Consider the following 21,388-nt stretch of genomic DNA (forward strand, 5'->3'; position numbering starts at 1 on the left):
CATAAATTAGGAGTGAAAGGTTCAAACAATTTCTCTAACAAGGGGGCAAAACCCCTTTCCTATCTGTGGAGAGAGAAACTCTTGTCTAAAGCCCCATTTAGCTTTGTATAAATAATTTATATAAATGCATATGTGTGTATACAGTTACAAATCTGATAAATGTATAAATCACTTTATATTATTTTTTCGTAGGGGTGTATTTATATACATTTTAGGGAAATGAAAAGGTTGTGGCAAATTCCTCAGCAGGATTCTTGCCCAATGATTATATACTACCAGTGTATGGTATTCTTCTGTTAATTACCATGTTTGATCACAGGCTATTGCTTGTTACAAAATGTGTGTGTGTGTGTGTGTGTGTGTGTGTGTGTAAATATGCAGAATTTTAAAACAAATCACTTCATTTCAAGAGTATTCCAGGTCGAGAGGTTTCCAGTGCAATTCTGCTAATGTGGCAATAAAGTATGTAATTAAACTGTAGTGGTAGTAAATAATCAAGAAGTACTAGTCGGGGCAGGAAACCAACCGTGACTGCCTGCATTATGCCTTTACCGAGATGCATTAGCTTTGCATGTTTTCCTTGCTACAAATATTTCCCCACTGCCTGAGCTCCAGTGGAATGGGATGAGAAGAGGCTTTTCTTGAACCCAGCTGTTAGCTAACTGGATCAGTATGGCAAGTGAATCCGTATTGCTCTTTTCAGCTGGGTGGTGGAGTTTCAGGCTCCCACTTCCTGAGGCCACCCTCCATGGAACCAGAATGCAAGCTGGCATCCTTGCCCAAATAAGGAAAGCATCCTAATGGCTGTGCTGAGCAAGTGACTGGACTGAGCATGTGCTGAAAGGAAGCTGCACATAAGTTCATGGATAGCCGGCAAATGATTGACAATGCTGCTGACAAATACAAGCACTTTAAAAACAAAACAAACAACCCTGTTGTTGCCGGATACCTGTTGCAGCTCTGCTAACTGGCATTTCCAGTTCAGCGCAGCATGCTATCAATCTTCTGCATTCTGAGGACCGGCCATGGCTAATAGCAAGGTGTTTTTATCAACTCTTTGCCACACACAGTCAGAATATCAGCAAAGGTAAGCATCATACTTTGAACATGAGGCTGAGTGGCCATTATCCCTCTTGATTTCTTCCTCTATCCAAAGCTGGCCAGATGTTCACAATCATATCTGTCCACTAGTTTCTTGGACTGTCTGCCTTTTCTTATAAACTTTTCTTTGCCATCAAGACCTTGGTATGCATTCACTGCTAGGGCCCTACAGATCTTAGTCTTGCATGCTTCTGTCGCTGGCTAGAAGAGAATTGCCATGTGTTGGAGAGTTGAAGTTTAGCAGTATTCCAATTCTGGTTTCTGCACCACACAGAACTCTGAGGCAGCACAAGAGAATGAAAGTCCATTGTCCTTAATGAGAACATGCTCTGTGCTTCAAGGAAGGGGAGGGGCCTGACTCAAGGCTCCACGGGCCGGATGGACCAGACTGGTAGGTCATATTTGGCCTGTGGGCCAGAGGTTCCTCATCCCTGCTCTAGTTGCATAATAGACTTGACTTCTCCCATCCCACCCCAGGAACATACTGGTACCATGAGAGGTAAGGATGAAAAGCAGGTGGCAGTGGCATCGCAATCTATGAGGTTTCTTGGTAGGGAGTCATTGGAATTAACAGGAAATAGATGGGAGCTGCTATCAGTTGCTGATCCCTACTTACAGTGCTCCAGTTATGGGAAAAGAGGCAATGGGGCCAATAGTGAAAGCCACAATCCCAGTTTTAGCCAAATCAAACCTCAGAACCTGTCATGGTTGTATCACTTCCTACTGTGTTTTAGACTCTCAGCAGGCAATTAAAATGGTCCAGACGCGGAGTCTAATGGATTCTAGAGGGCTCTTGGGGATTTTCCTGCTGGCATGACTGGTGCTCCTGTTGAAGCCCAGGTTGCTCTGTGGAATGCAGAGATGACTTAGGCAGTTGACTTGACCATGCCCAAGCACCCTCTTCCTTTGAGCATACAGCTGGTATAGCACAGGTGAGGCAGTGGCTGTTCTGAAGCAGTTCCTGGGGCCAGTAATGGTCTGGATGAGGGCCAATAAACTAAGACTCAATCTAGACAAGACGGAGGTACTGTTAGTGGGTGGTTCATCTGCACAGCTAAGTGATGCTCAACCTGGTCTGGAGAGGGTTGCAGTCCCCCAAAAGGAGCAGGTTCTTAGTTTGGGGATGCTCATGGACAACATTGTCACTAGAGGCACAGGTGGCTTTGGTAGCATGGAGCACTTTTTATCAACTTAGGCTGATATACCAAGTATGTCCTTATCTGGCAGAGCCTAGCTACAGTTATCCATGCTCTGATAACCTCTCGTATGGATTACTGCAATGTGTTATACGTGGGGCTGCCTTTGAAAACGGTCCAAAAACTTCAGCTGGTACAAAACAGGGCAGCATGTTTGTTAACAGGGACTGGCCAATGAGACCACAGGCCGATCTACACCAAGCAGGATATAACACTTTTAAAACGGTATGAAAACTATATATGTAATGTGTCATGGGCCTGAACAGTTGTCATAACCATTATAAACCGTTATAAGCAGTAGTGTAGATCCTGCCCACATCACACCAGTCCTTTTCCAGCTTCACTGGTAGCCAGTCCATTTCTGGGCCCAATTCAAAGTGCTGGTCTTAACATTCAAAGTCATAAATGGTTTAGGGCCAGGTTACCTGAGCAATCACCTCTTCCCATAGATACCTTCCTGGATTATAAGATTGTCTTCAGTGGTCTTTCTGTGTGAAGTGAGGCCAAATGAAATGAGGCATGTGGCTATTAAGGCCTTAGCTAGACCTAAGGTTTATCCCAGGACCATCCTGGGGTCATCCCTGTTCATGTAAATGACACACACGGGATCCCGGAGCAGGCAGGGATGACCCCAGGATGGTCCTGGGGTAAACCTTAGGTCTTACTAAGGCCTCAGAAGAGGATCTTTTCTGTTGTGGCACCCTGAATGTGGAATGAGCTTCCCAGATAGGTTTGCCTGGCATCTATGTTGTGTGTTTTTTGGTATAAGGTGCTGAAAAATACCTTCGGCACCTTCTTATTTTCTAAGGCACTTTTATCTTTCAGTTTCTGTTCTTTTAAAATATGTTACTGCATTTTGAATCTTTGCACTAAGTTTTATTTTTTTATTTTAAACTGTCATTTTAAACTTTTATATTATGTTTTATTGTGTTGTATTTTATGGTTTGGCTATTAGGCAGTATAGAAATGTAATAAATAAATAAGAATATTGATAGAATGTTCCCACTGCACAGCTATGATTTACAATAAGATAATATGTTCACTAGTTAGTAAAGATTTTCCTACATTTATTGCAACATAATAATTACTAGACAACACCAGATTGAAAACACTTGAGGGAGCTTCGATCGCAAAACCAACTGAATTATAATTCCATTTTTACATGATTTCTCTTGGGCTCAACTCAAAGAGGAAGTTTTCTGTCGAATGAATTATTATTATTATTATTATTATTATTATTATTATTATTATTATTTATATAGCACCATCAATGTACATGGTGCTGTACATAGTAAAAGAATAAAACAGCAACACCCTGCCACATAGGCTTACATTCTAATATGAATAGGCCATATTTGCACCAAATCTATGCACTATAGTAAAATCATGATAAAGTGGGTGATATACAGTATATGTGTGTGTGCACATGTTTGTTTTTTAAAAAACCCAGCATGTAATGATTTTCCTTTGCTTGCATGACCCTGTTAATGATTGCCAATATAATTACTAATTAGTGTTTCAATCACCCTGAAGGTAAAAAAAAGCCATCAAAACTCTGCTTTAAATAACATGAGTGGTTAAACTAATCCATATATCATCTAACATTAGTTGCTTGATATGTTTGTAGGGGTCCCTTACAACATTCAAAGTACATTAACCAACAACTCGGATTCATATTGAAATGGGAAAATATCACCACAAAATGAACATACTCTACTTTCCCAATATGGATCGAAGTCATGACTTGCAGTATTATAAATAGCAATGTTTGGAGGAACCATTTATGTGAGAACATAAACTGCTGTGGTATGTTTGAATTAAATTGTTGTTTGGGTTATTTTGCACATGTCTACATCAACACACACACACACACACACACACACACACAGAGAGATTTAACAGTGTTACCCCCTTTCCCCCAGAAACTGTAGTTCTGAGTGGATCTAGGGGTTTCTAACAGATGATTCTCATTAACTATGCTGGTGACCTCTTGACTTGGTGGTACCTTTCTTGACTTGCAGTACACATTTTAAGTGAGTTTCTATTATTGTAGTTTGGTGTATCCCCCCACCAACCCAGCATTCTGGAGAGTTTACCCTCTTGACTTTCCCTTGCAGCTTCCTTTTCAAACCCCTCATATAAATTAAATTTGATAAATTTGTGGTCACTGTTTCCATTTTGTCTAATAACACCTATATCTTGCACTATGTTCCAGTGCATTTTATCAGTTTTATGTTGGTTTAACTGTCATGACTTTCAGAAAATAAGCAAATCTTGGTAACTCTAATTTGGTGAGGAAAGAGGTCACCGGCATACTTAACGAGAAGTGTCAAGGAAGCTATTGGAGAAAAGTCTTACTTCAGAAAACGTATTGCCCAAAAGAGAAGAACAAAAATAACATAAACTTCCATGAAAGAAATGCAAGCAGACAATAAAGTATGCAAAAAGGGCTTTAAGATAAACAATGAAAAATTCTTTAAATATTTCAGAAGTAGGAACCAGCTAGAGAGGACAAGCAAATTAAAGGAGAAAAAGGAGATTGCAGAGAAACTGAATGAATTCTTTGTATGTGTCTTCACAGCATATGATGTAAGGCAGAAACCCAAGTGAGAAATGACATTTGCAGGAACTGGGTCTGAGGAAATGAGTCAAATAGTAATGACAAGAGATGATGTTCTAGACCTTATTGACAAAAGGCTTTAGGCAAAGTCCTTTGACAAAGACTCCTGAGCAAACTCAGGAGTTATGGAATAAGAGGAGAGCTTCTCTTATAGATTGGTAACTGGTTAAAGGATAGAAAGCAGAGATAGGAATAAATGGACGGTTTTCACTATGGAGGGATGTTAAATGGTAGAGTTTTCAAAGGATCTGAATTGGGACTAGTACTTTGTAACCTGTTCGTAAATGATCTCGAGTTAGGGGTGTGCAGTGAGGTGGCCATGTACATTGACAACACCAAATTGTTTAGGGTGGCTGAAACAAAAAGGCTCTCCGCAAAGTGGGGGGATGAGCATTAAAACAGAAAATGTGGTTTAATGTGAGAAAGTGTAAGGTGACATGCATTGGGGCAAAAACATGTAACTTTATACACACTGTTGGGGTCCGAGCTGGCAGTGACTGACCAGGAAAGGGATAGTGGTGGATAGCTCGATTAAAACATCAACCTACTGTGTAGCTACTATGAAAAAAAGCATATTCAATGTTGGCAATCATTAGGGAAACTATTAGAAAATAGACTGCCAATATTATAATGCCTTTATACAAATCTATGGTGCAACCACACTTGGAATATCATGTATAATTCTGGTCACTCAATGTCAAAAATGATATTGTAGAGTTGGGAAAGTTGCAGAAATGGGCAATAAAAATTATCAAGTGGCTGAAGCAACTCCCCGATGAGGAAATGTTACAATATTTAGAGCTCTTTAGCTAGAAAAATGGTTAGTAAGAGGGAACATGATAGAGGTCTTATAAAATTATGCATGATGTGGGGAAAGTAGATAGGGAAAAGTTTTTCTCCCTCTCTCATAATACTAGAACTCTAGATCACCCAATGAATCTGAATGATGGGAGATTCAGGACAGACAAAAGGAAGCCTTCACACAGTGCCTCGTTAAACTATAGAATTCATTAGGGCAAGCTGTAGCAATGATGGTCAACAACTTGATCAATTTTAAAAGGGGATTAGACAAATTCATGGGGGATAAGGCTATCAGTGTCTACTAGTCATGGCTATATATTATTTCACATATTGGAGGCAACACAGTATACCTCTGAATAACAGGTGCTAAGGAACATGAGTTGGAGGTTCTATTGCACTCATGTCCCGCTTGGGAGCTTTGCATAGACATCAGGTTGGCCACTCTAGCCAATAAAGTGGGAGTGAAGTAGAACTGGAGTAAAAGGCCTGTGTAGATATGCCTTGCATTAATTTCTGTTGTGCCTGTGTAGGTAAAAATCCTAAAGGATGTGAGAGCTGAACAGTGGTTTCTTGCGCAGAGGTATTATTTGTACCCATGAGTAGGGGTTTCTTCCATAAACTATATTTTCAAATGTAGAATATAATTTCTTAAATTGTAGGGATTGGAATGAGGGAAGTGATGAGTTAATGGGACCAAGGCTGGTAGAAAGCTTTTCACTTTTTCACTGAATTCCCCAAACGTCTTAATTTTTTTTTCTTCTGGGGACCTGATCAGAGTTCTTGGGTGATGGTCTTTCCATCCAATGCAACTTGCTGGAAGGGAAGTCATCTGAGCTCTATTGACTAAGAGAGTTATGGCATAGAAGTCTTATCGGATGTCCTAATAGTTTGATGATGGATGCAAGAGAATTCTATTCTCAAACAACACAATGTATTTTAACATAGATTATAGTTTTCTCCCCACTGAATCTCATATCTTGCCATAGTTCATTCTGAAGCCTCCAAAAGCCTATTTCACACTGATTGCCGTTATCTGTTGGCTCGCTGGTTTTATTGTCTGAGCAAAATTATAAACCGTCAAATGGGCAACTCTTCTTCCATCGCCATTTTAGGAACACTTGAGTGTATTTGTGTGTGATTAATGTGCATGTGGGGGGTGTTTTCAGTAATTAAAATAATAATAATAATGATATAGTTGAATGAATAAATATCCTGAAGGATAACTTGTGTGTGTAGAACAGCCAGTGGCGCATGCATTTGACTACTAATCCTACGTGCTGTCTGTACATTTATTCTTTGCTAATCATGTGCTGACATGCATTCCGTTTTGGTATCTGCTCTCACGCCTATAAAAAGATAAATAAAGCAGGAATCTTTTACAGGCACCTTTCAGTAAGCCGAAGCAATCTGAAATGCTACATACATGATAACATAAATGAATTATCAGTTTCCTAATTTTATTCCCCTACTTGGGGTAAAATCCTATGCACATTTACTTGGAAAGTTAAGAGTCCCATTGAATTCGTTGGAGTTTACTTTTGATTAAACATGCTAGTTTTATAAACACCAATGTGTGTTTATTCCACAATAATTCATATGGAGTTAAATGGCACTTGCTCCCAGATAAGAGTGTATAGACTTGCACTTTCTCAAGATAATTTAAAAGTAATTTAACTTTAATGTATTCATTGATGATCAATTTTATTTTTTTTCTACTTCAGAAATTGTGATGTGCAATTCTATGAATTTCTTCTCAGGAGTAAGTGCTACTGACTTCAATTATATTTACTCTCAGGTAAGTGAGCACATACACTTTCCTTGGAAGAAGCCCCATTGAATTCAGTGAGACTTACTTCTGAGAAGACATCAATAGGATTGCATTATTAGTGTCACAATTAAGTGGTATAAATTGTAAATTAGCCAGACACAGTGCTGGAAACCTTCCAGACTTCTTAAGAGGATGCAATCTTCCACCACCCATTACAGTGGCCAGATGCAAAAGAGAACAGGTTCCTACCCCTGTAATAGTTGTGGTAGAGATGGCATTTCAGCAGGTATAGCTTGTTTCATCTTTGCATCTGGCCATCCTGCCACCCATTGGAATCAATGGCCAAATGCCCATTGATTTGAATTAAGTGGGATCATACCAAAAATGTACATGGACACCACACTCTGTATTTTACTGAATGGCTTATTAAAACCTTTTTTTATTGTACACTAAAAAATAATGAAGTATTATTTTACCTTTACAAAGTTAATTCAGATGTGCAGTTAAGCTCAGGTGGTGTTTTTCTAGTGTTTCCTGAAACGCACATATTCCAACAACTCAAACCAGAGTACTTTGCAAGGCCTCATTCCACGGCCACCTGAACCCGTGCAATTCAGAATGTAGGCTTTTAGTATATGCCCTCTCTTCATTATTTCTGATTTGACATGTTAAGTGTGTAGGATGCATGGATTTGCAACCAAACTTGGTCTGTTTGCTGGAGAAAGATGAGTAAGAAATATAATATACTGTGTGCGCACATATATCTCTATGTATAATGTTGAGCAGATATTTTCTAAAGAGAGATGGATGTGCTATGACTCAAATCTCCTGAAAGTCGTGATTTCTGATTTGGAGGGCCTTGTCACTTCGTCCCAGGTTTGTGTTTGGTGTACTTATTGCTATAGAAAACACACTCTGCACATATTGGTGGACATTCCTGTTAGTACTTCACATATTCCAGGGCAAACTAGAAATAAGATCTGTAGCTACAACTAGAAATAGTATCTGTAACTGAGCTCTATCTAAAATTATGGCCATTTACTATATCGGAAAAAGCTGACCGCAGGTACTTATCAATGCAAGGCAGGAAATGGGCTTTAGCTAGGGTGATCATGTGGAAAGGAGGAGAGGGCTCCTGTATCTTTAATAATTAAATAGAAAAGGGAATTTCAGCAGGTGTCATTTGTATATATGGAGAACCTCGTGAAATTTCCTCTACGTCACAACAGTTAAAGCTGCAGGTGCCCTGCCCTCTTTTAAATCTGGTCACTCTGGTATAGCTCCTGCAGCTTTAACTGTTGTGACAAAGAGGGAATTTCACCAGGTTCTCCATATATACAAATGATACCTGCTGAAATTACTTTTTCCATACAACTGTTAAAGATACAGGAGCCCTGTCCTCCTTTTCATATGGTCACCCTAGGCATGTGCAGCCGGGGAATAAGTCAGCATAGCTAATTTCCCTCACTGCAATCATGCAAACTGGCCAATTGAGTTACTGAACCAAGTGATAAAAGAGGATAGGACTGGGTACTAGAAATCAGAATCTGGCATTTCAGATGTAGCCTGAGTACTGGGGAGGGGAAATATTTGCAACACGAATACAGCTTCAAAGAAAGATGTGGATTGTGCAGTGTAAGTGAGAAACAAACGTTCATTTACTAGGAAAGGAAAATATAATGTGTGACCCAAAACGTATCCAGCTCTAATGAACCACTTCTTTAAACATAAATGGTGCTTCCATTATGACCTCATACCACAAGTTTAGCCCACTTTATGTGATTGGCCTCTTGAGTTTCCACGATGAGCTCACTGTTGGGTCTTTATGTGTGGAAAAAGATTTTCTCTACTTCCATTTCTTATTACTGTATGTTGTCTTTCTCTCTCTCTCTTTCTCACACACACACACACACACACACAAAACCATAGATGACATTGTCATCTTTTCGTCAGGTCAAGACTTTTCTCTTCTCCCAGGCATTTAGCAATATGTAATGATACTGGGTCTGTTTTTTGGCTCATCGTTTTTAAAATGGTTATAGTGGTTTTAAATGCATAGGTAAAAACTGCCTGGAAACCAAATAGTTCCAGGTAATTTGACCAAGCAAGCCAAACTAGATTCAGGGGCATCATATTAGGAATCATCTTTTTGATTAGGTGATTTGCCATTGACTTGGAAATGGGCATGTTTGACATTTAAGTTCCCATCTTGAAGTTTGATCTTAATTATTCTAGATAGCATAATATCCTGAAGAAACAGATCTCTCTCCAGTTTGGTTTCAAATGATATACAAGAGGGCAAATCATACTAATAGAAGTAGAAAGGCACATTGGGCTAATAGTTGTGGATACATCCATTATGTAACCCTTCCAGGGTTGACATGGATATCTGAGAAGTTTATTATTGGTATTGACAAATTCTGTGTTCCCTTGTTTCTGAATTTAAAGCATATAAAAACACTATATCTGACAAAGGCTGGAAAGTATTTGACCTGGAGAATGATTGCATTCATCTTTCTCAAAGGAAATTAAAACTGAATAGAACTATGCATGAACTCATGCCAGTTAGTACAAATGACTATAAACTAACACGGTTTAACCTCATTTGCTTTACCTGCAATTATGTGAGGGGAAAAAACATCATGAGATCTATCCAATGTTAGTCCTACTTTGAGTAGACCCATTGAAATGAATGGGACTTGTTAGATTGACATTAGATACAACCCTATGACATTTTATCATAGCTGCAAATTCCTTATAGTTACATGTGCACAATAAATCTCTAGCAGAAGCATGTTTTTGTGCATGGATCTCCCCTATTTCCAGTGCAAAAGGATGCTGTAGGGCGAGGTAAATCCTGCAATCAGCACATGGGAGCTGAAATCCCTTTTTTTTTTTTACTTAAGATGGACCCAATGACTTGGATGAGCTCAATGGAATTGTTGACTCATCACCCACCCCCACCCCACCTTGAGCAACAACCTTATCATTATCTACTTTTGGAGAAATACCTTCAGTTTGCCATATGAAATGGATGGGTGTGGGGTGGCTCTTTGAGAAACTCAAGCTTGATACTCTTTGGTGCAGAGATATATTCATGCAGTTTTCTGGATCCCAGCATCTAGGCTATACAGATGGTACTAATGGATCATGAATGCTGTCAATTCTGGTAGCATCAAATGCTTCATAGGTAGGGGTCAACATAAAAGCAGGCACTAGAATGAGTCTAGAGGTGCCTCTGAGCCTGGACTTTCTTCAAACTGGCTGACAGGTGATCAGTCTCGAGGTTTCAAGTTGATTCAGAAAGAATGAGAAGAGGCACGATTGTATCAGGCTGCTCAGAACAAGGTATCTGACACTAATGGGATACTTTAAATACTGTACTACACATCTGTGATGATCAGCAGGAAATCCCTTCTGCATGTTGCATCACCATCTGAGGTATGGTTGGTGGAAATGAGGGAAAGGAACTTCTCTGCAGCAGTGCCCAGGATGTGGAACACTTTATTATTATTATTATTAGTAGTAGTAGTAGTAGTAGAATAATAATAATAATAATAATAATAATAATAATAATAATAATAATTTATTATCATTATTATTTATTGCATTTGTTTACCACCCCATAGCCGAAGATCTCTGGATGGTTTACATAAGATTACTCTGAGAGATTCATTTCGTTCGTTCTTAATGGCCTTCTCCTGCTATTTGAAGATCTTCTTTGTTTAGGCAGGCTTATGGCCTGGGCTCGGTTTGATTTTCCTTGTTTCCATTTGGCATTTAGTTTGTTTACTGTTGCCGCTTTCTGCTGTGTTTTGAAGTGATTTTATCAAAATGTTGTGTATTGTTTTTTATGATGTAAAGGTAAGCCACCTTGAGTGCTCCAAGTAAGAGTGTAAATGTGGGGTAGAAATCCTGACAATCAAACAAATACATGATCTGGTTGCTGTTATTGTAGCTTGTACAACCTGACATGCCAGCATCAAAATGTACGCTCTTAAGTAATATGTGCTTTCTAGTTCCTTTCTACCACCCTTATCTGCCTCTACTTTTGCTGCTCAATAGTTTCTAACACATTAATTGTATGTTATGACTTGAGGACTCAAGGGCTGTCTAGCCAATGAGATTTGTGCTAGACATCTATGCATACACACACACCTCGTGTTTATCTAACTCTTGGCACAATGAGCTTGCCAAGTGCAAATGCTAATGTGAATGGTAGATATATTATTTCTGGCCTGTACTCTCATCTCTGCTGTCGGCTTAATACGGATCTGAAAAACTTGTGACCCAATCAAGACAAAGGCATCTTGCCAGACAACAAGTGTCCTGTTCTCAATGCCTCATAGGCCACAATAGAGAGGGCGAAAGTACTGTTGCGCTAGCAGACACCTGCTAGCATGATGTTAGATTTAACCTGATATTCCCACATCAGCAAAATTCTGTCAATGTATGTCTTCGTGGCATGATGGGACCTGTAGATAACTATGTTGTTGCATGCCCTGAACTACAGACATAAGCACTGTGAGTAGCAACAAGGCAAAAAGACTTTGAGGCCTATAGCAATAGCATAGCCTTTCCTAGCCTATTTCATCAGTTGCACAATGGTACCTCACACATACAGGTGTTGAATTTGATGGTAAAATGTATCTGGAATATTTTAGGCAAGGTGTGGACTTATACAATTGGGGGGATGCATGAGTCAGCAAGATGATTGCTTAAGACATTATGACTGCATACATTTCCTGACTGCATGCCCTTAAAAAAAATGAAGTCTGTGTTACAATTATGGGACAAGACAGATCCAATGTCTTTAACTTCCTGGACTTTACAAACTGTTTAGGTCCAGCCACAGTTTTTAATATTATCTGAGAGTGCAGTTGAATTTGTTGTCCACGCATGAAGTTTCTACAGCAATGCATCTAGAGACTGTCATCCTCTTTGAATCCCTATAGTTGTTTTCCAGATGCCCCTCAAAACCCATGCACGAAGAACTCCATAAATGTTTTTAAAGTATTTTTCTTTGGGATGGCTAGCAGTGCCCATGGCTAATTTGTGAGATTGAATTTAAGTGTTTGAATTTTGTTTCTTGAGGAAAAAGTAAAAGGCACAATCCCATGCATGTTTAGACAGAAAAACATCCTACAAATTTGTAAGACTTCTTTTCTATCTACACATGCGTAGGATTGCACTCTAAGTCACCCAAGGACACTGGCAAATAACCAGGAAATAAAATAAATTAGATTACTGAGATCCTGGTTGAGACAATCATTTCTCTTAATTCCTACTCTGCATTGTTGCCTTCTCATTCCCCTTTGAAGTTACCTTTAGCTAAATATTTGTCTGCTCTCTTTATTAGAAGTGTATGTCACCATCTTATGGATGAACCTAGCTCCAGAACCAGTTCAGCAGTCTACCAATGCTAATTATCTGATATGAAACTTCAGTAAACAAAGGGCAAGATGGGAATCCAGGTGGTAGGTGGGTGGTGAAGATAATTCTGGAGGCGGTGGGAGATGAACTTTTACCATCCTCCTGCTATTTTGCCACACATTTGCTGATTTCACATGCTGAAGTCTGGCTTTGGGCATCACCATATTGGATCAATTCAGATCAATTTTGTGAAAAGTTGAAATGATCTTTTTGATGTCAAAGAACACACACACACACACGTATGAGAACTCGGAATGAAGATGGCAAACAATTCAGGCATATATGGCATGCAGGGGCTGAGTAAACTATTAATATTTATAACCTCATGCCATAATGATATATAAGAATAGGAAGAATGACGAGTATCCAAGGGACATGTTGAAATTAAATTATTGTCAACAGAATTCCTAACAGCATAATATTTCCTTATACAAATGTCAGGGCCTAAAACTTGGGCAATTCCTGCCTTGGTACGTAAGCCTTTTCTTTGTTTTGCTTTTCCTCTGACAAGTGTTAGGATTCCTTGTTTCCCACAGAATATTATAAGAGATATGAAGTAAGTCTTTTTACATAGCACCGTGTTGGCAAACAGAAAGAGTGTTTACTCCAGTATTCACTGCCAAGTATGAGGTACTTCCGACTGAACTTCAAAAGTACAGAAATGAGCATTAGCTGCTTCTTTACAAATGTGAATAAATAATGCTTTCTAGCAAGAAGAGATTGGGTCAGGCACAAAGTTGGGAAAGGGCATAGAAGAGGGGAGCAAGCTTTTCAGGTACAGAAAGAAAGATAATAGCCTTGGTAAGTTCAGAAATCCAGGCTGTCGGGAGGGGGAGTTTCAAAGAGACTTCTGAAATTACTTGAACTTTCACAAAGTTTTTATGATATATAGTGTTTTGTGGATTGCAGGGGGTTCCATCATCCACTCATTGAGAGAATCAGATTTTCTTTAGGGATGTACCAGAATATTGTTCCACCTGCACAAGTGTGCATTACTGCAAATCTCCTCCAAAAGTTTTTTTTTAAAAAAAAATGTCCGCAAGTCCACACAAATCAGAAAAAGCTTGTCCTTCATGAAATTCGTCATTCGGATTCATAGAAATATGAATTCATTTGAATCTATTGGGAATTTCTTCAGCATCCCTACATGCGTCCCTCAAATATGTTTTCAAGGATTGGGAGACCCTCCAGAACAGATCTGGGGGGCATGCGTGGTTTGCAGGGGAGGGGAGAGGAAGCGGGACTCCTGTTACATGAGCAGAAGTCTTTATTTATTTATTTATTACATTTTTATATCGCCCTGGGCGGTTCACAAAAATAGTCCATAAGTCCATTCTTATGACATTGGATTTAACCTTTAATTCCACTTTTGCCTCAATAAGATCTTTTATTCAGTTTCCACAGACTCCCTTCAACTATATGTATAACCTCTTAAAACTGAATTAAAGGTCATCCTGTCAATTTATCAAAGGCTGCTTTTCTTTGAAATGAAAGAACTGTGAGGAAAATATCTGCATTGGGTCATTAATCAGCACAACAGTTCACGTACTTACAGTTCCTCAATACTTGTTGCAGATGTATCTGATGGGTTTCTGCCTGATGCATCCCATCTATACAAAGCACATGCATGGGCTGGGCCGGCATCAAGAGTAGACACGGTCAGACGCCTGCCAAGGGCCCACAATCCAGCAAGGCCCACAGACAAGACTCCTCTGTACTAGGTCCTCTTTTTCAACCTTGCATCCTGCTTGTTCCAATGCGTCTCATTGTGATCCAGATAATGGTGGTGGTGAGAAAGAGGAGCAGGAGATGCCTCGGCCTATTTGCTCCCTGGCTCTCTGCCTATCAAGCAAGCCAGTGGGAGCAGTTATGAGAGAGAGGATGAGGCACAATAGTAGCTGGTGACAATGCTGGTGAGATGGTAAACTCACTGAGGGAGGGGGCCCATTGAAGTGTCTTGCCTGAGGGCCCTCCAAAACCTGGGCCAGTGGAAGGGCTCCCAAGGATTCATGAACTATTGTGCTGTATATTTCAGCTTATCTCTAATTGGGATAGTTCCCCTGTTGCTCAGTGTTCCCTTCCATCTCTTCATTTTCACTTGGAGATGCTACCTCAGGGTCAAACTACTTGTTATGTTAAATACATGGGGTGGGGGTGGGGGGTTACTCACAAGTGTGGGGGTCCATTCAAGATCAGGACTGAAGGGAGGGAAAGTTTAATACTTCCATCCTTGCTGTGCCTGCCCTTGAAAACTCCCCCCCATAGCAGTTACTGGAGACTGTTGTTTTATTTCTGCTGCCATATGGGGGATGATTTGAGGGGACACGGCTGAAGAGGGAAGGATTAAACCTCTGCTGTCCGAATCTGGATCAGGCCCCTTCTCTGAGCTTACATATGAGTCAAACAACAACATAGAGAACTGCTACGTACCAATTTAACATAGCATGTAGTTCAACCCTCAGTTGATTTGTTCTTTTATATAATCAAAAGATATGTCAACTCAGATCAGTTTGTGTTAGCCACAAATAAACAAATGAAAGCCACATTTGTTTCAAATCCATTCCAGATCTATGTTCATGAATGTCTGAGAAACCATTGATTTTCTTTTAATTCCATGTCACGTTTTAAAATCCGGATATCAAAAGAGGTAAAAAGAAATGGTAATGATCATAGAATCCTTTCCATGTGCAAATTATAGGATTTTTTCAAGTTTGAAAGAATTTCCTCTTAAGTGCTAGGGAGCAATCTAGTAGTGGTAATGCTGCTACTACTTTCAGCTGAGATGTGAGCCATTCATGGCAGCCTGGAAGTTTTCCCAGGACTAAAAGGGTCTCTAGTTATCTGAGGACTACAGAATCCTGAGTTATGGTTTAATGAAAGAATACAGAATAGCTAGTAAACTACTTTTAAGTCTGTGGTGTAAATATGCCTGGACACACACAATACCTATTGTTGTAGGGGAGGAGTGCTGTTGTTTGTACAGATCATTCAGGCAGAAATTCATCAGGTACAGCGGTAGCAAGTGTTTGTGGGAACTCCACCTGTAGAATTTCTGCCTTGACTCATCACCCTAGCCCAATAATGCACTGAAATAGCAAGGCAAGGTGCAAGTTAGTGTGTCCTTTAGGCTGCAGTCCTGTACTCAACTCACCTGGGAGTGTCATTGAACTCAATGGGACTTCCTTTTGAGCATACATGTATAGGATTGCACTGTTCAATGACCATTTCCATGCCTTTTGGAGGATGAATGAAAGTTATGAATTCCCTAAACCAAAGGGTTCTTAAATTATAGAATAAGATCAATATTGCATGAAGTCTCTTCTTGAAGACACTGCCCCTTATTCAAAACATCACAGTTCTGTATAACTTTAGATTATAATCATTAGATACTATAGTTTGGGGTGGGGGTTCCCCTGCTTTTAAATTCTTGGGGAGGAAATTGGCAAGAGAGGTTGCAGTCTTAGATATAATATAAGACAAGAGGGTTATTGTTCTTGCTGTTGTTGTTTTTTAAAAATGCAATTATAGTTCATATAATTCCAACTTCCATACTGAGATCTTCTACAAAAGACAATAATGTTCTGATTTCCCCCCCCCCCCAGTTATTACAGGCATACCGCAGATGCTTAGTAACCTTTCCAAACATGCTGTTACACTTGACATGCAAATAGAGAATAATTAATTATCATGCCTAAAGTGTGACATTTACTGCACAAGGGCCTAGAGACTTCCAGGCCAACATTTTTAACTTATTCCTAGCTGTCCAATTATATTGGCATCTGGCGTAGCTAGCATTCTAAATGACTGCCTTAGTGACATCAAAGATAAAACTGGGAAACGGCCTAAAACGTGCTGCATATGGCTGTGAATTGGGTAGCACCTACTTCTACATGCACAAGCCCATTGCTAGATTTCTTCTTTCCCCTGTGCAACAGGGAGTTGCGCACACCCACTACTGATGATTTAAGGAAGGAAAACCTGTCTGGGTGTGAACTGGTGTTGATTGATTGGGACAACAGAATATTAACTGATGTCAATTGCAGTGGAGACTGGTGGCTCCAATGTCAGTTGCATGATGAATCTGCACCAGATTTCAGTCAGAACCAGTCAGAACTCTAAAAGAGCCCTCCAAATAAGATAGCTCCTTTAGAGTTCTGACTGAAACTCAGAGCAAATTCACCACCCCACTGATATCGGAGCCACCAGACTCCACTGGTCAGTTGTACCTGTATGAGGTAAAAAGTTGTGTAGGGTTAACACATAGCCCTTTTCAACCATTATGAAAAGTAAGAAGATACATGTTTGCTTTGTACCTTATGACTTTTTCCTTAACAAAAGCCAATTTATTTTAAATTTCTTTTCTGTCTCTCCCCCCCTCCCACCTCTTTTAACAGTTCCACCAAGTGAAAAGAGTGATGACCATCCTTTTCCTTACTATGGTTATTTCATACTTCAGTTGCATGAAAGCTGCCCCAATGAAAGAAGTTAGCCTCAGAGGACAAGGCAGCTTGGCTTATCCCGGTCTCCGGACGCAGGGAAACCTGGAGAACCTAGGTGGGCCCAATGACGCCACAAGAGGGTTGACATCTTTGGCAGACACTTTTGAACATGTCATAGAGGAGCTCTTGGATGAGCAGGAGGTCATCCAGCCCAGCAAGGAAAACAAGGATGCGGACTTGTACTCGTCTCGGGTTATGCTAAGCAGTCAAGTGCCTTTGGAGCCTCCACTGCTCTTTCTGCTTGAGGAGTATAAAAACTACTTGGATGCTGCAAACATGTCCATGAGGGTCCGGCGCCACTCTGACCCTGCTCGCCGTGGGGAACTGAGCGTATGTGACAGTACCAGCGAATGGGTAACAGCAGCGGAGAAAAAGACTGCGGTGGACATGTCAGGGGCGACGGTGACAGTTCTGGAAAAAGTCCCAGTACCCAAAGGCCAACTGAAGCAATATTTTTACGAGACCAAATGCAACTCAAAGGGTTATACGAAAGAGGGCTGCAGGGGCATAGACAAGAGGTACTGGAACTCCCAGTGCCGAACTACCCAGTCTTACGTGAGAGCTCTCACCATGGATAATAAAAAGAGAGTTGGATGGCGCTTTATAAGAATAGACACTTCCTGTGTTTGTACACTGACCATAAAAAGGGGAAGATAGTGGATTCGTGTTGTATAGATTATATTGAGACAAAATTTATCTATTTGTATATATACATAACAGGGTAAATTATTCAAGTAAGAAAGAAAATAATTTTATGGACTGCATGTATAAATGAAGTTTATACAGTACAGTGGTTCCTCAATCTATTTATTGAACATATCCATGACCTAAAGGGGAGCAAAAGAGAGAGAGAGAGAAAGAGAGAGAGAGAGAGAGAGAGAGAGAGAGAGAGGAAGGAGATATCTGTTTGCGCACAACTCTGAGAGAAACAATATTGCATTACATTCCTCTAACATTGTGGTTTGTTGCCGTTGCCAAGAATTGAAAACGTTTTAAAAAAATTTAAAAAATAAAATTGCATGCTGCTTCAATTGTGAATTGATGATAAACTGTCCTCTTTCAGAAACAAAAATTGAACCAAAACATTCCGTTTACATTTTAGACAGTAAGTATCTTTATTCCTGTTAGTATTATATCTGTTTACTGCTTTTAAATTCTTCTGGTAGCGTTGGAATTAAAACAATGTCAAGGTGCTGTTGTCATAGTTTTACTGTTGATTTTTTTTTAATTTTAAAATTCCCACATGGTTTAAAAAAAAGTGGGGGGGAGAACTCCCTGTCAACACCATATATGTTCTGGATAAAACAAATTTGGTTTTTTTTTGTATGTTGTGAAGGTGTTTGCAATATCAAATCAGACTACTGAAAAAATAATAATAAAAAAGAGGCAACTGAAAAAGACAACGTTGATGTTCCTCCTACTGCTCTTTTCTAGTTGTTACAAGCAGCACTTCCATGTTTGTTGATACATTCTATTCTATGATTATTGCTTAGAAATCCTGCATTTTGCTTGTTTCATGTTTGGTTGTAAATGGGTTCCCCCCACTTCACCTTCCCTCTCCTGGGAAGCAAACAAATTATAGTATCTTTCAAATACAAGTTTCCATTCTCCTAGGGTGTTCAGAGCAAAGGCGATTGCCCCGTTACACACAACTGATCTGTGTCCATCATATTTGGTGGCGGGTTGCCTTGAACTTTGCTCGAGGCATCTCTTGATGAGGATGGAGAATCGCATCCCCATACAGGGCCAGCGGTCATGCAAATCGAATTGGATAAGGGACAAATCGTTTTTGTGTCTGGATCAAATATCTTGTTGAAGTACAATAGCAAATCTCAGCAAAGAAAAATCGCATGAAAATCAGATTGTACTTAAGCAAATATATTTGGAAGGCTACAATGTTGTAAGTTACATCATTGCATCTCACATATTGAGGGTCTACTACCAATTGGCTTGTGTTGTCAATGGAAGGAGTAACAATCACTATTGAAGGTAGTCCCATAGAGTCTCAATGAAGCAGTCCAGACATTCTCTGTGAATAAATATATGCACTACAGTCTGATCTCTTATTGTAAAAGGAATGTCTAGTATGCCCTAGTTTTCAAATATCTTCTACTTTCTGTACTTGAGATAATATGAAATAATCCAGGCCTGAAGGAGTGGCTCTGGAATCAGGTAGGCAGAGCCTTCTACCTCAAAACCCAACTACCTGATGCATGTAAATATGCCTGTTAAGGGTCTATGTCTTTCTAAGGGGTGGGGGGTTTTAGCACACAATAGCCTTAATTCCTACAGGAAACATAATCCTGTAGAACCACAGCTCTTGGTTTAAAAGTAAGTCTGAGGATGCAGTCCTGGCATCAGTTGTACGCACTTTAATTAAAGCTGACTTCAGTGGGATCCATATATGTGAGAGACTGAGCACAGGACTAAAGCCTTAGGCCATGGATAATAATCAGCAACCTCCAACACAAATAGACAATGACTATGATATGTTAGAAATTTTGCAGCAAGAATTTAGCTTGACTTCTGACCAAATACATTTGTTTGTTTTTGTAACATAAGATCCATGTGTTACAATGAACGCAATGTAATTTAGCAAGAAGGATCCACATGCCTATTTCTCAGCAAAGATGGATGGCTTTTGGAGTTTTATTAGGTAGCGGTCTTTTGTCCTAGTTCTCACAAATAATAGATGAGATAGGTCTATGTTTGGGCTGTACCACATCAAATTGCAGAGGGAATGCTCTTCCCTGTCCCCTGCGTAGAAAATCATCACGTCGGAGAGAAGACTAGGCTAGAGTTGTTCATGACATCTAGTTTTCTGTTGGAAGGAACGGAGGAACATCAGTTGCAGTCTAAAGTAATATAATCCAAACATTGATTCACTATTCATCTGTTGTTTGTGTAAACTAAGCTGCAGACAAAAATGCAACACTTCTTAGGTGACATTTGCATATTTTAAAGACTCATGTCTTAAGATACGTTTGTCTTAAAACATTAGCAATCCAGATATAAATGGAGCTTTCAACTATAAATGGAGCTTTCATCCAGATATAAATGGAGCTTTCATAAATGGGCTACTTCCCATAAATGGGAAGTAGCCCATTTATGACCACTAACACCCAGTTGTACGGTTATAAAAAATAAAATTCCAATGCAAACAAAAGTGAAGTACATTTTTTTAAATAAAAAGAATCATAAATTTTCAAAGCTTTTTACCAACTTCTAATACTTGAAGAACAAGATTGGTTCTGCTTTATTACAAAATGTGCTTGCTATCCTTGGACATGTGTTCACTGTTAAAATACACCAACTCAATTGATCATTGACAGTGTGTAGGTAGATACCATTCCATTAATCAACTGTCTGCCCAAGGTCGGGCAAATAAATGGTTGTTACCTTAAAGGAAAGCAGCTGCTGGCATGGTCCATTTTTAATGGGAGACCCAACTGCAGTTGAATCACCCTTTCTGCCTGATGACAATTCTTTCCTTTAACTTTAATCTGTGTCCCTGGTTATCTTCTCCAGAAAATCCTAGCAGACATTTAATATTGGCACAATGTGTAAGAAGGAAAAATATCTTGGTTACATTCATTCATACTAATGGGATGGAAAGACTTTGAAAGATTGTGTTGCAAACAAGTAGACACATTTGTTCACACATATGAAAATGGAGGGGAAGATTGATTTCTTATGCAATGAGAAAATATGATGATCCCAATTTTTCATTCAAATCCCTTAGCCAAGTCTCCTGTTCTGTAGGCTGCTATTATACGATCTTAACTTTATACACCAAATTAACAGCAGACATACTATCAAATCACTTCCACCAATATAAACTGATTCCCTTCCAGCCTTACCATAGATGGGGTCAACATTCACTCAGATAAAGGAAAAGTCTACTAATTTGACCTGCGCAAAAGATTTCTGGAACATAGGTTTAATTTTACCTGTGGACTAGAAGTATTGC

At 39.5% G+C, this 21,388-nt stretch overlaps 1 protein-coding gene across 4 annotated transcripts in view; it reads left to right on the forward strand.

Moving 5' to 3' along the window:
* The window catches only part of BDNF (brain derived neurotrophic factor), a 50,002-nt gene extending 31,678 nt beyond the window's left edge, over window positions 1-18,324 (forward strand). For 3 of the 4 annotated variants that reach the window (XM_063117339.1, XM_063117338.1, XM_063117341.1), the window contains exon 2: window positions 17,314-18,324. In XM_063117339.1, the coding sequence (XP_062973409.1) occupies window positions 17,335-18,075 (741 nt within the window). In that variant the 5' untranslated portion in view covers window positions 17,314-17,334 and the 3' untranslated portion in view covers window positions 18,076-18,324. Of the gene's footprint in view, window positions 1-1,015; window positions 1,088-17,313 lie in introns of those variants that run through there. The other variant, XM_063117340.1, reaches the window with a different exon arrangement.
* The last annotated feature ends 3,064 nt before the right edge of the window (window positions 18,325-21,388 follow it).

The sequence above is a fragment of the Elgaria multicarinata genome, chromosome 2 (assembly GCF_023053635.1).
Source record: "Elgaria multicarinata webbii isolate HBS135686 ecotype San Diego chromosome 2, rElgMul1.1.pri, whole genome shotgun sequence".
Taxonomy (NCBI): domain Eukaryota; kingdom Metazoa; phylum Chordata; class Lepidosauria; order Squamata; family Anguidae; genus Elgaria; species Elgaria multicarinata.